The sequence below is a fragment of the Thunnus thynnus genome, chromosome 6 (assembly GCF_963924715.1).
Source record: "Thunnus thynnus chromosome 6, fThuThy2.1, whole genome shotgun sequence".
In the NCBI taxonomy this organism is placed as follows: Eukaryota; Metazoa; Chordata; class Actinopteri; order Scombriformes; family Scombridae; genus Thunnus; species Thunnus thynnus.
Genome location: NC_089522.1, coordinates 13,743,652 through 13,759,220, shown reverse-complemented (window position 1 = coordinate 13,759,220; position 15,569 = coordinate 13,743,652). Strand labels below are relative to the sequence as shown.

The following is a 15,569-nucleotide window of genomic DNA, read 5'->3' as shown; positions in this document are numbered from 1 at the left end:
ATGCTGGCTCTCTCTCTCTTTGTTCTCGTCTTTCTCTTTCTGTCTGTTTCATTCTGCAGTTCTCTCGGTTTATTTTTTGTGAATTTCTTAACTCTGACACTCCCTCAAACTGTCTCCTTCTTTCTCTGTTATTTCACCGACGTTCACCCATCCAACTCCTTTCTCCAGAAAATGTATGGATCTCACACATGTCAACTAAACTTCATATACACAAATTCCTACAACCTTTGTCATTCTCAGTTCACTGCAGGTCAGTTCAGTTAAGCTTTATTAGCATTATGTTCTGATCAAAAAAGATGTGAACAAAACATACACACAAACAGAGTAAATTATAAACATTATAACATTTAAAATCAAAACATTAGAAAGTAATGATACAAACCACATTAAATGAAATAATTTAGTTTCACCATGAAAATTAGTTTCTTGGCTTCCTTAAATTTTTAGTAAAGTGATTTCCAGTAGTACTTATTTTTACTCTCATAAGGCAGTTTCGAGTCTAATCCCTTACACCACACTGCTCATTGCAGCTATTGCTGTGCCAATCAATGAATGTAGAATCTGTGAGTGAGGCAGGCCAATATCTTAAAAAAGATAAGACTTTGGGTAGTGGTTGAAGTTTATATCTTCATTTTGATGCGATAGAAGACGTGACACGTGCATAAAAAGATTGCATCACGCAACTTTCTTCAATTTAATAAAAAGTAAGGCTCACTGCAGAAGTTTAACCAAAATATAACACATGCTGGGAAGTGCGCTGATTAGATAACAGTGTTTCTAAACAACTTAATTTGATGAATAAGTGAACGATCAGTTTAACATTTAGTCATTTCATCATTTAAGTTACAGGACTTCAACTTATGATGAAGTCCTGAAATGGTTCTGAATGTAATGACTTGACAGTTTAAATTGAACTGCCTTGAAACTGACAAACTTCTAATTACACTGAGTTAATAATAAAAGATGAGTTAATCTGATTAAATTAAGGATAAGAATTTACAGCATAGTTTTGAAAACAAAAATAAAGTGAGAAATACTCAAAGGAATAGTTTGAGCCCAACTTGCTTATTCACTTTCTTGCTAAGAGTTAAATGAAAAGCGCTATATCACTCTCGTGTCTGTTCGTTGAAGCTGGAGCCTGGAGGCGGTTAGCTTAGTTTGGAATAAAAACTGAAAGCAGGAGGGAGAAGGCTAGCCTAAGAAAAAAATCTGGTTACCAACAACTATACGGCTCGCTACTTAACACGTTATATCTCATTTGTTAAGCTAAGCTACCTGGCTACCAGCTGTAGTGTCAAATATAGCATTCGTACAGACATGAGATTAGTATCTATCCTTTCATCTAATTCTCAGCAAGGAAAAGAATAAGAATATTTCCCAGAATCTCTACCTTTATAACCAGAAAAAGAAAGAAGCGTAATTCTGTTACAAGTGATATGACGTGACGTGAAAATGTTTTGTCAACCAACCATTAAGCCCAGATGTTGTTTGGCCTGTGTGACCAGCTGATGTCCCCCATACCATCCCCCTCCCTCTCTTTTTCTCTCTCGTTCTCTGTATGTCTCTCTCTCCCATTCGCTTTCTCTCTGAGTCAGAGACACCTCAGTACACCCTGGCACCACACACCCAATGTGGGCGATGCTGATGTGAAAAGGCCCTGTTACTTAATAGTGAGTCACTGTGCACCATTATACCCCTACCACCACTCTCCTCACTTCACAACTCCCCACAAACACCCCCTACTTTGGTGAATGTGTTTCTCGTTCTTTCCTCTATCCTTGCATCCTCTCCCTGCAAGAAAAGTTAGAGGGACATTTGAGACAAAGGATGAGAAATGAAAATTGAGGGTCTGAAAACGCCAACACACATCTCACTCCCTCTTTGAGGCCGCACGGAGCCCTTGGCAAGGTCGGGAGAATGAAGTATAGATACATATATAACAGCGTGAATTTAAATTTCAAGAGAGCGTACAATTTCAGTATCAGGAATTCAGGCTGAAAACAGTTTTTACTTCTAAACCAGCACTGGGGCGTCGATATCAGAAAACAATGCTGGAGGAACATCAGAGGAACATCAGCATAACATCCACACCCATGCTGGGAGGGACTGTATGTTAGAGTTGTAACAGGGATAGTTCTTTATGTAGGTCAGGCCATGTCAGCCAATAAGTCCAATTACCATCAGCCTCTGAAATAGAACAAGCAATAACCTTTGCTCCGCTTTCATGTGGGCTGAAATGGATGGAAAGACGGCATACAGTAAGGATTTTATAGCATTATAGAAAAGATTAATTTAGAATAGCCACATATTAGTGTGTAAATGGCAGGATGAGAAAATGTTAGAAGGAAAGGTGAAAGGACCAGAATCCACAGTGATGTGAGCAGTCGACGTCTCCCTTGTTCGAAGAATATGAACAGATTCATTTTTCTATTGATATCTGAGGCTTTAAAGAACATCAAAACGACCCACTGTCCCACTCCTTTGGGCGTGCTCCCTTGGTCCCTCCTCAAATACATACCCCGCAGAAAAACAGCCCCCCCCCCCCCAAAAAAAAACCAGCAACTTATCAGCAGCGAGAGTGCACTCAATGATTCATACACTCTTTTAAGAGAACTTGAAACCTTGGCTCTATTTCGGTCCCAGCCTCTCTCTGTATATGCTGCACGACGGAGCAGAGGGATTTAGTGGGACTAAGTAGTTTGATATTTCTATTGGTTTTCCGCGCGTATTTTCACTCTCTCTTTCCCTCTCTCCTAGTGATCTTTCTCATCATATGGAGACCAAGGTCATGGCTGATTGAAATATAATAGAAGTGTAGACATCTGGCCTAATACTGTGGGAAGTTAAATCTATTTTAATGGCCCCTGCCGCAGTGGATTCTCTCTGATGCACTCTTGCGCTTCACTGACAGTAAATCACAATGTTCTCTTATTACCCTGACTGGAATGAGGGCATAGAGAAAGAACAATGAGGGATCCACATCATTTGTTTTCACCCCTCCCTTACTTTTTCCTCTCCTCTCCTCTCCTCTCCTCTCCGCTCCTCCTCTCCTCCCCTCTCCACTCCGTTTGCGACTCATAAAGCAAGGGGCTTAAAGAGAGTGACATCATGAAAATAAAAATAAAGGGGATTATGGTCGAGCTATTGTGCCATATGTGATTACTGGGGCTTCCATGTTCCCTTGGGGGGGATGAGTGACTACGATACAACATATTTTATTTATTTATACGATTCTCTCTAATGAATAAGAATAGGAAATGTGGCTGAGACCCCAGTATTGCCCCCCTTGTCCCCTTGTCAAAAAAAACACAGCCTTTGGTCCGAACATTAAAGAAACTTCTATTTTATGTTCTGGTACAATCGGAGTGTTATTATTCAGTGTCATCACTGTGCGATGCTGTGTGGTTGGTTGCTGCTTGATCACTGCCTCTTATTTTGCTCTTTTTAGTTTTTAACTATTCTTCTACAACGTGTTATCTATGATTGTTTAACTTGTAATCGATTTCTATCAGACTCTTATCTGTATATCGGTTACCCAGTACGTGGATTTTACTTGAAGAGTGTATCCTCCACCCGTCAACTCAGACAACACAGACGGATCCTTCTCTATTTTTGGCCTATTTGACAGCAGGCTTGCTACAACTAACCCTGCAGTTACATTTTTACATCAATGCCACCACTCACCTCTCCTCCAGACTGCTCTGGATGCCTTTGGCTTAGTCAAAAAATCACCAAACTGAAAGGTCGGATCTCCAAGCTCTACCAGAGCCAAAAGAACGAGTGACCCTTGCACTCCCGCCTTCATGACAACAAAACCACGCTCCCCTGGCTCGGTCCCCCTGTTACCACAAAGCCGGAGCCACGCGGTCGTCAGGTTCCCCTGGTTCCACTAAATTTTGGAACACTATAGCATCTCTTAAGAATCCATCACAGTCACATCTCCCACCACAAATCAAATAAGTATCTGGTCATATTTCTGATAGATCATCCATGGTTAAAGCTTTTAATCATCATTTCCTCCCCTCTGGTCTTTTATTTAATAATATGTCTGCAGATTCAACTGTAGACAAATTACCATATCTGTCCAACAGATGGAGTCCCCAATGCCTCAGCATCTTCTGACTGCAGGTTTTCTTATGTTTGGTAAGCAGTGCAGATGTTTACGAAGCCCTGCTTAGGTTAAAAGCATGCAAAAACACTGTAGATAGTCTTGACTCATATCTTCTTCTAAGTTTCCACTTGATCTGTCCATGTTTAGCACACTTTTTAACCAAACCTTTTTAACAGGCATGATTCCAGCTTCTTAGTAGCACCCTTACACGAAAGTGGTGATGATTCCAATCTTAACAACTACTGTCAAATATCTAAACTTCCTTTGTTAGTAAAACTCCTAGAATCATTAGTCAATTTACAACTACATACCTTTACTCACTTCTAGACTTTCTACAGCCACAACAGTCTGGTTTTCACCTGAGTCACAGCACAATAACAGCTGCAGTTTCGGTCAATGATGACATTGTCCAGAAAACAATTTTGTGCTGCTCTCTTCATTGAACTCTCAAAAGCATTTGATACTGTCAATCATAAAATCCTACTTCTCAAACTATGGTCTATAGGTCTAAATGAAACCATGTTTAATTGGTTCCACTCTCACCTTACAGAGAGAACTCAGACTGTTGTTGCTGATGGTTCTCAGTCAAGCCCTGTTACCATCAGAAATGGGTTGCCGCAGGGGTCTATCCTTGGTCCACTGCTGTTGACATTATACATAAATAACATAATTCTTTCTAGTCAATACTTAAATGTCCATTTTTTTGCAGATGATACAATTTTATATGCCCCAGGCTCCACCCCAACCCAGGCTCTGACTCGTCTTCAGTCTGCCTTTGATGCTTTCCAATCATCACTCCTTAATCACAGACTAGTTTTAAATGCAGAAAAGACAAAGTACATGGTATTCTCCACCTCCACCACTGACTGTCACTATCCTGCCATTAAAACTCCAATATATTTGCAAATCATACAAACACTTAGGAATCTGGCTTGACAGCAGACTATCATTCAAGATTCATATTCAACATTTGACTCAAAAATTAAAACTCAAACTAGGTTTCTTGTATAGAATCAAAGGATGTCTTTCTTCCTCCAACCGTAAAACTACTGTGCAACGTTCAAGCCTGTCCTTGACTATGGAGATATTCTGTATTGTCTTGCTGCCCCATCGACACTTCAGCAGTTAAACCCTTTGTATCATAATGCATTACGCTTGATCACAAGTGACAAATTTCATACTCATCATTGTTCTCTGTATCACAAGGTTGGTTGGACTTCCTTACAGTCAGGAAGAAATAGCCATCTCATTTTATTCATCTATAAAGCTCTACTGTTGAAGCTTCCAAACTACCTCACATCTCTTCTTTCCTTTAAATCTTGCAACGACAGTAAATGATCCAGTAGCTAATTAACCTTAGATATCCCTCATGTACGCACCAATGTTGGCAGAACTGGTTTCAGGTTTATGCACCTTTGAAAGGGAATGAACTGCAAACTGCACTCAAACTTGATTTTTTATGCCCCCCTTGGAAATTTTAAAGCTTTATTATCTGATGTTTTTTCATGATTCTTGTAGCTGTTTTTATTAATTCCTTGTATTGTGCAGTTGCGTTGTTTCTGTCTGACTGTGTTCTTGTCTTGTGTTCCTTGTTCTCAGGTCTCTCTTGGAAAAGAGATCTTAATCTCAATGAGACTGATTAAATAGAGATTAAATTAAAAAAAATGTAAAAAAAAGATCAGAGATATTTTTTCACCCTTCGTCTTTGATCTATAACTGTGAGGTTGTTTTCTTTTAATTGAACTGACATAAATGTGCGGCACACAGCCCTTTTTCACACCTTTTGAAAATACTTCCCTTTTTTCCATGTTTTTAAGAGTTCAGGTACAATCCAGCACAGGTCCACCCACATCTGCAATGGAGAGTCAGGTCCTTTTTACCCACCTAAATGAGATCCATTTTGATGTGACATTTGAGAGAATCACCAGTGCATGGGGGAGCAGGAAGAGGTTAGCACACTGCTTTGCCATTGGTTGAAGCCCACCACATCCCACCTGTCCTTTAGTGACGGACGCTACCTGTGACCCTGAGCTACTATCGAAACACCCCCCTCCATCCCTCCTTGCACACTTCACTTATCCCAGTTCTGTCTTGCTGTCAGTCAGCCCGGTGGGTCTGCTATTCCATTCTCCTTCTATTGTACTACACTGTCTGCTCTTGTTGATACATCACCCAAATGGAGTTCATTTCAAAGCCAGGTCAGATAGCCTTTGTGGACCCTGCAGAGCATCGCTGTAATGGTCACTTGTGCAGCAAGCCTTAGCCATGTAGCACCCACTGATGATGAGTTTGATTTCTGCCCTTTCTCTGCTCTGCAAGGTTGATCTTTGAAGGTGAATTTTGAAATGGGCTGTAAGATGTTTTAAAGATTTACTGTTGCCATCCGTCTATCTGGAATACACAGACTGGACGTGAAGACCTTTATGTATGCATGGCCAGCTGTTGTTTGTCGCCAAAACCATGCTGCTCTGTCATTTTTTTTCACAAAGTAGCATATGGCTGGATGACTTTCCATAGGACACTGTATACTCATTCAAAGTTATTTGGTTTTATGACGCAAAGGACTTGTTTTTTTTCTGATGAGTTGTTTTCAACACCCTATCAGTGTGTCATATTACAGGAAACATTTTGAGTGTGTCAGCCACTGAAGCTATAATAACAAAGTCCATCAAAGACAGACAGTTCTTGACAATGGACTTTGGACCCACATCAACTATGACAAGCTCTCCGGTGTGCCATGCAACATTTTTATTCTCCTCCCTTTGCACACGAACACATTGTGGTTCCCAGATGAGCTGTCTTCCACTAAACACCTCATAGGCCACAAATGACTCCATCACCAGGCTAATGACTTAATCTCATCTTCCCAGTCATTTATGTCAAGAAAACTTTTAGCTGAGCTGATTAATTGGTTTCCACTTAACATAACCTAATTACTTAAGATAACTTGACAAGGTGAGGGTTCTGAAGCTACAGTATACAACATATTTTTGTTGCAGAGGCTTTTCAACCTAAAAGCTTACATGTCAAGGTGTACATGTAAACATGTTGTTAACTTGGCTTTTATAGCTTACAATTAAATTGAAATTAATATTGAAATTAATGATGTGAACATGTTTATGAAGTGCCCACAAACTAAGAGAAAGATAGTTACAAACCAGGAAGGGTTCACATGCAAGAGAAAGGTTAGAAACTATAGGACTGGGTATCTCTGTGTGTTGTCTGAGTTTCTGCACCAATACCTTATTTTGCTGAAAATAAACACACGCCAACAAAAAGCTACTAAAAGTATTAATGATTAACGCTGTCTCCAAGAGTAACACCGGGCAAAAAAGGTTGTGTTTTACTTCCCTATCTGGTTGAAAGTTTCAAGTGTCTTTCACCTCTGACCTTTTCACGCATCACTGCAGGATGTGCTTGGGTGTGGTCAGATGTTGGTTTTGTTGCACCTGCAACCAATCAGTGATGTCACTGTGTACTGAAGCACCATGCTCACAGTGAGAAAAGTTAAACCACTGGAAGTCAGAAAAAATAAAGATTTTCAGCTGCTATTGCTCTTTAAAGCTAATAGCTAGTACTCTGCTCTAGTAGAATGAGGTAGATTCACAAGATTAACACACTTTGTGATAAAAAAAAAAAAAAAAGAAAAGAAAGGAAAACAATCCTAAGACTCTCACCAAGCATCAGTGCCAGCGTTGGATACTTAACAGTCTTAGTTAAGTATTTGTTCTACAAACACAATCCTCATTAGTAGCTTAACAATGAAATTGTACAGTGTGATGAAAAAGCTTTTTACTGTGCAGGGTTATTAAGGTTTAATTTTTTTTCCTTCCAAAGATGATGTGCATTTCATAGTTCATACTCATCTCATGAAATATTATGAAATTGTTACATACTACTGTTGGGTACAGTATCTTACACAGCTAGAAAAACACTTCCCCCCCTTTGTCATGTCCTGTGCAGCATTAGTTAAGCTTTAGAATATGCTATGTGAGATTGAACATCATTAGTGTAATATGGCTTGTAACATCGGAATGGTTTATTCATTAGACAGTGCAACGTACAGTAAATATCTTAGATTGAAAGCAAACAATAAATAAAGTGAAAAGTGTATTTTTTTTAAGGCCATTAGAAGTCAGATTTTGTCAGTCTTGATCTTCCGTAGATAAAAAAAAAAAGAACCAGGGTTTTCTTTATGTATGATGATAGTCAATATGCCTCAGAGCAACATCTCAGAACTATAAACTACGTTAAAGATTGTGAGCAATATAGTGTCGAATCACAACTGACTGCAAGCTACAAATGAAGCTTGCAGTGTTTAAGTTACAGAAACGAAATAAGCAAAGAATTGACATGTAGGCTCTTCAAAAGGTCCAAAGTAACGTCCTTGTCCAGGAAAAAATGACAGATTTGCTTAAATTTCACCTCTGGAGAGAGGGGTTGAAGGTTAGTAGAAGAAGGCTGAATCAACATTTGGTGTTTCTTTCTGACCCTTCTCTCTTTTATCCACTCTCCTCCAAGTGCTGAAAGACAGTATATTTATGAATTATGTATCTATGTTTGAAAATATTAAACTTGTGATGTCCTTGTCCCATGTCTTATCTCCAAGGGCATCATAAGAAGCTGTAAAGAAGAAGAAGAAAAAAAAAAAAGGATTCACAAAAGCGATGGAAGGCGCGGCCATAAAATAGCCTCTGACAGCATTTAAATCTTGGAACATGCGTATGACAACCGTTATGTTTCATCTCAGGGAGAAGAACTGTCCAAAATGCATGAAGTATTCTCCTGTATCATTGGATCAATGCCGATTTGTTTACGTCGCACAAAAACCGTCATCTAGGCTGTAGAGGTGTATCAACATTAAGATTGTTTTACTATTCAGCATTAATGTGGCATCTTTTGACTTAACCAGAGATTAAGAAAACATTTATGTTCATATGAGTGCTTGATGAGTAATGCACATTTTTTTAAATGAAAAATGTGATTCAAGCTTATATAAACAGAAAATCAGAACAATGTCTGTGCTTACAGTTGATTAAATGACGACTGAGAAGTTTTTTATGTCTCCACACACTTTTTTTGTTTTCAACATGTTAAATTACCTACCTTAATTCCCTAGCTGTTTAAAGAGTTGTTTGTTTGATGCAACACCTCTCAGGGAGAATGACAGGGTGGGTGAAGTGTGACTTCCCTTACAGTGCCAACAATGAATATTGGTTTTCTCTAATCGTGACCACAATCATTACCTCCCCATATTTACAATAACGCCTTAAGTCCTTTTTTCCTTTTGGTTTTTCTTGCGCAACTTAATCTTCTGATTATTTTCTCGAATCATTGATTCATTTAAATTAAATATTTTTTTTAACACAATTTAATTAAATTTATAAAATGTGAGAAAGTAGTCCAGGGTGACGACATGACAACACCAAATATCTTGTTTTGTCTGACCAACAGTCCAAACACGTAAAGATATTTAGTTTATTTTTCATACATGACGAAGCCAGTAGATATTCACCTTCGAGAAGCTGGAACCAGTGATTTGATTTGATTTCAATAGATGTTGCCAGTTGATTTTCCGTCAGTTGACTAATTGATTAATCCCTGCAGGACAGGAACAGTGGTATGGCCACTTATGCAAATGCTACTCAGTTTTTTCTCCTCTATTATCTGTAGACTTATTCTTATGTCATTTGGCTGTTGCTCTGAGTGTCTCTGAGTGAGCAAATAATCACAAAACAACACATGTGACAAGTTTTGTCAATTGACAGTCCAGCCAATTGACTGTATGAAGACTTAGTCAGATGCTATACTTTATGTAGCCAGGAATAGATACACAAAAACATGAGATTTGTTTTTATTTTTATTGAAATAAACCTGCTGTATGTGCTTGTCAACACTAATAATAAAAGACAACAATAGTAAATGTTAAACAATGAAGACATTTGCAAAACCTATTGTGGGAAAAGGGAATTGTCAGTGATAATATTTCTAAGCAAGCATCAAGTAAGGAGAGTGAGTGTTATGGGACGAGAAAATAGCACATCACCCACTGATAGTAAACATATTCCCTTTTATTATTATTATTATTATTTTGCTCTCTAATGATAGTGCACATTATGAGACTTTTATCCTATCTTCAAGCACCAGTTCTGCTGGTGGGGACGTTGTAGCTGTTCCTCTACATTTCTTGCCATTTGTTTGCTAAAAGTATTTGTTTGCAAGATGAATTGCTGCACTGGCAGGCGAGATGACAGCCTACACGAAGATGATATTGAATTGATTTCTGAAATGTTGCAGAACGGACTAGTTGATGTGTACCACGAGACATGAATAATAAAAATTCTATTAAAAAGCTCTTGAATGGCTGACACTGGAATATTATTTGTGATGATTAATTTTCTTCAGTCATTATAAAGGGGAGTTGGCATCAGATTGCCTCTGACAAAATTGCTTTTCATTCCCTGGTGAATACCCTCAGTATGCTTTTTGAGAGCACAAAACCATATTTCTCAGTGCAATATTATGTCAAGATAGGCCCTGGAAAAGACAACCACGGGCTCTGCTCATGTATCACCTTATTAGTACCATAAAACTTGTGCTGTTTTATGTGCTGGGGGTCATTTAGACACACTGGATACATTTCATAATGAGGAATGTGAGGTTTCTTTGGTCCTGTGTTTTCTATTTCTGAAAATATGATTGACATTATAATTATGAGATTATAAAATAGCCACTAAGTGACTGTCAGTGGTGTTTTTCCACATAATGAATTTGTTTTTAAAAGGCGTGCAAGCTGACAGTTTTTTCCTTTAAAGCTGTCAAGATTTCTGAAGCAAATTATTCTGTACAGCAGCTGTTGTTGTCTAACTCTAATTAATTTGCTGTATACGTTTTTGTTGAATGGATTCTTTACACTTTTGTAAGTGCAACAATTTGCATTTCTAATTATTTTCATTTCCAGCAACAGAGTCTGAATTGACTGCTGCAAATACGAGTCTGAACAACAAATATCAACAGGTGCATTTAAATGCCAATTGTGATGCTTTTTAATTACTGTGGAATAAGGGTGCAACGGTTCGGATCATATCACAGTTTTGAGTCACAGATTGGATAATTTTTCAGATCAGCAAAAAAAGAAAAAAAGGGAGACATATATAACTTTATATTATAACTTTGTCCATGGTCTTAGATGAAAACAACATTCAAGATGTCCAATGTTTAAATAAAATCTTAAAATATATCAAATATTCAATACTCAATTGTTAAGTTAAAGTGCAATATGAGGCACGATACCTTCCTCCTTCAAACACGGTAGTGAACGAGCCTGTGTCCACATCATCAAAACTTGATGATAACTTACAAACATGAACACACGTCTCGTCCTGCAGCTTGTTGAACGAGCCACCAAACAAACATTCACCAGGGAAAACTGCACCGCTAACGTTGATTAGCAGCAGTTGGTCGTTGCTCTTCAAAATCTCTGTTAGCGACACGCTGTCTGTCCATGACTTGTAGCTACAGCAGTTTGTTTTCTTTGTCTCCAATGACACATTAAATTTTGCAGTTAATGCACGGTTCACATGCGTGTCGAACCGTGGGGGGACGATCCATACGGATTACAGATCAACTATGTCCGTTACACCACTACTGTGGAACATCATTTGTTAATTGTTCCTCTCCTTGATTGTTACAAAAGTTCAATTTTCCATGAAAATGTTGTGTAGCAGTATGACTGTCTGATGGACAAGTTCCTCTTAGGAATTCAAGTTTTGGAACCAGCCTCCTATTTTATTTATACTGTGACTAAATGTGGCACTGTTTTGAGATACAGGTGCAATTTATGTTTTCATTGTGTTCCTGTGTATTTTTCTCTGTGTGCTGCAGTTTCCTCCCACGCTCCAAAGAAAAGCAAATTACTGTTGGTGGGTTACAGACTCTAAATTGTCCATAGATGTAAGTGTCTGACTATCTGTGGCCAGTCACTGCATCTCCTTTGTTTTTTAAATATATGCTGGGATACAGATTATGCAGACATGAAGAAAAAACTGAATAAATGAGTAAAGGTTGCTGTGATTTCAGTTTCCCTGATTCATCCGCTCCTAAAAAAAAATGCATTCCTTTCTTATTCACACTTTTCCTTTTCTCTGCATTTTCTAGAGCTACTCCAGTCAGGGCAGAGGAAGCAGCGGTGGAGGTGGAGGAGGAGGAGCGGGGGATGAAGACTACGAGATCCCCCCCATCACACCCCCTAACCATGCCGACCCCTCTCTGCTGCACCTCATGGAGCACGAGTCAGGGTACCCCTTCCACTCCCTGCCTCACAACGGCCTGCTCAACACCTACTCCTACCCTGAGCTGCCCGCCCTCATGATGTCTAACATGCTGGGTCAGGACACCCATCTCCTCTCGGGGCCTATGCACTCAGTGAGTACACCTTTTTTTTTTTTTTTGTCTGTCCCTTTTTAGCTCTGGCCCTTTGTGATCATGCAAGTCAAGCGCTATGGTAAGCTATTAGTCTTTGCAGTCAGGGGGCTGGATGTTAGCCAGGAAGTCAGCTCAGAGAACATTCTCTCTGAAGGTTTCACATGTTCGTGTCACGGAAAGTTCAGTCTTTTCAAAATGAATCCAAAAATTATTGATCTTATGATTCTGCTTTGAAGCTGTAAACTTGTATAAATAGCAACGAATCAGTAAAATGACTAATTCTTCTGTGTGCTGTTCTCAATATTCTCAGATCATTTTTTCATAATGGCAAAGCGGTCTTCTATTAGGGTGATAATTAGCCCGGTTGGAGGCCAAGGAAGCTGAGACAGTGAAGTCAGAGCAAGGCCAGAACATGTATATGCAACATAAATACAGAGAGCTGCTGCCTCCTTAACACCCAGACCTTTGCAGCAGAGCTCCTTTAATATCTATTCAGCTGCTCAACTCAAAGATTTCATTGCCTCAAAGTGAGCAAAGAAAGACAGCAAGAAACTCGGCGCTGCACATTTTCATTCATTATGATCGGCAAAGCAAAAAAAAAAGCTGGGGTTAGGGATGGAGGGATGGGAGGGGGGGCAGGTTTTGAACAGAAAATCTTGAAGAGGAGGGGGGATATCCCTTGTCAGCTACTTTTTTTCTTTTGAAAAGGACCCCCACCCTCCCCCCTCCAGTAAAGGGACTTTTTCTTGTGTTAAACATGCTTCAGACCGAACATGTAAACACCCCTGGCGAACACATTCAAATGCTTTAATCATAGAATCGAACCAGATGAATTATAGATGGCCTGTGTGGTGAATTATTCAACGTTATATACTTTCATCTGACATAAATATTACTTTTTTCTCTCTGCCCTCCATCATGAATATTTATGCTTTAATGTGAACATCCGTGGCATTTATCCTCCGTTAATCAGGTCTTATGTGATTTTCAGAATCAAACTGCATAAGTTGCAGGCTCCATTTTTTTCCGTGGGTGGTAGCTAAGGCCTCCATTAAAGGCAGTCTTCAGGATTAGGTCACAATCCACCGGCTACTGTGCTGAATATGCTTGGTGCATGAGAAAGATGCTGTTGACTGGAACATTTATAGACGGTCTGCTTTTCAGTGTTGATGGCTGACTTGAGGAAACCTATACAATAATTTAGATGATTTGGTTTTAGTAGATGACAACATATAAACCGTGTCTCTGGATGCATGTATGTATGCATAAAGTGTACTTATGTTATGTTCATGTACAAGAATATGTAACACAGCAGCCCCTTTTTTATTATTTTAGAAGGAAACAGATAGGGAGTGCCTGGTTTTTAAACAGCTTTTGTTTCACCTTTGCAATTATTTATTTTCAAATAGCCCTTCAGGGTAATGTTCCATTTTCTTATTTCACACCCCCTTTTCTCATAAATGAACCGTCATTGCAATAAATCACCGCACAAACAGAGACTTGCACACACTGTGAAAGGTCCAGAGATTTATGTAACACATTCATGTTTCCCACTTCCACATTTTAGTACTACTCTAGCAGAGCCTGGCTAATAATAGCTGCTATTAATATTTCTTGTTGCCTAGCAACCTCCGCAAGTAATAGCTTACTCTGGAAAAATAGATGACCGATAAGGAAGAAGTGGGGGGGGGGGCTCCTGGGACAAGAGGAGCTTATTTCTGAGGCTGAGGAATAGGAAAGTAGGCAGTATATTGAGAAATATTTTAAAGCAATTGAAGTTGACGTTATTTTCATTTTGGTTCCATTAGGGATGCTTCATTTGATGTTTCCGCAACAAAGTCAATTAACCTTAATTTCATACTGATAAAGGTATAATAAGCAAGATTGAATTTATGTCTGCTGAATGTTTAAAGAATAATAAGGCTGGATGGAAATAGGCTCTGAGGAGACAAGTCTTCACCTTTGTTGTACTGTATTCATAAAAGCCTTACGGTAAAACCCACAAAATTGGAGGAGATAGCTGGAAAACCAAAACGCTAATCGTTCAACAGTCTTCTTTGACCGTCGCTGAAGAAGCAAATAAAAAGTCGACAGCGTTACCTTAAGGATACACTTGTCTACAATAAAAGCTATCCTTCAGTGCACATATAAACCTCCTACAAGTACAAGCTCAGCTGGAGCAACAGATACGCTTCATCTCCAGGGATGTTGTTGCTGGTTTTTGTACAACATTTAGCCTAAGGCTAAAGCTCTGTAAACTTCTCCCTGCTTTGGGATTCTCTTTTTCAGCACACATCGATCCCACAGCAAACAGAGTTAAATCATTACAGGATTGAGAGCAGTGGATTGACCATCATCATCATGCTGCATAGGCACACAATTTTTCACTGGTCCGTCCTTTTAGCTTTAAGTCTGTAATTTCTGTTCATTTACAGTTAACTATATAATAATCTAAAGATTTCTAACCTGAAGAACAGCATATGTCTCTACAAGAGTCCTGTTTTTTTCCTGCAAAATTTATCCTGTCTGACAACCACCTCTTTTCCATCTAATTATGACTCCACAGGCAGCAGAAATATTAGCTGATAAATCACAAGATGTGTAGCAGATTGAAAAACTGGTGTCAAATACATTCTTTGTATTAGGCAAATTTCAAAGCTTGTGCATTTGATTTACATCAAGTTTCGGATTTTCTATTTTTATTTTCAACATGGAGATCCAGCACTTTGTTCAGGTGTGGGGGTTGATCCTTTATGTTGTTCATAATAGTCTTAACTGCCAGTTTTGAACCATTTCTCAGACCTGAAATTGCACCATTTACAGGGACTCAAACAAGCAGAAGGATCAACATCAGCATTATAAAAGACAGAGCTGTCAATCAGATATGCTCTTACATTCTGTTAACTCCTCCCAACAATGCTGACCTACTCTGTCAGCTCCTTTGAGTCGAGGCAGAAAGAGCCAAGTCTTGGATGACTGGATACTGTGAAATGTAACATGCTGTCGTGTGAATGCTCGTTTTTGAGGGAGAATC

At 39.0% G+C, this 15,569-nt stretch overlaps 1 protein-coding gene across 3 annotated transcripts in view; it reads left to right on the top strand.

Annotated features, from left to right (window-relative positions):
• The window catches only part of LOC137184328 (TOX high mobility group box family member 2-like), an 81,807-nt gene that overhangs the window by 42,628 nt on the left and 23,610 nt on the right, over positions 1-15,569 (top strand). For all 3 annotated transcript variants that reach the window (XM_067591886.1, XM_067591885.1, XM_067591888.1), the window contains one exon: positions 12,269-12,535. In XM_067591886.1, the coding sequence (XP_067447987.1) occupies positions 12,269-12,535 (267 nt within the window). The remainder of the gene's footprint in view (positions 1-12,268; positions 12,536-15,569) is intronic.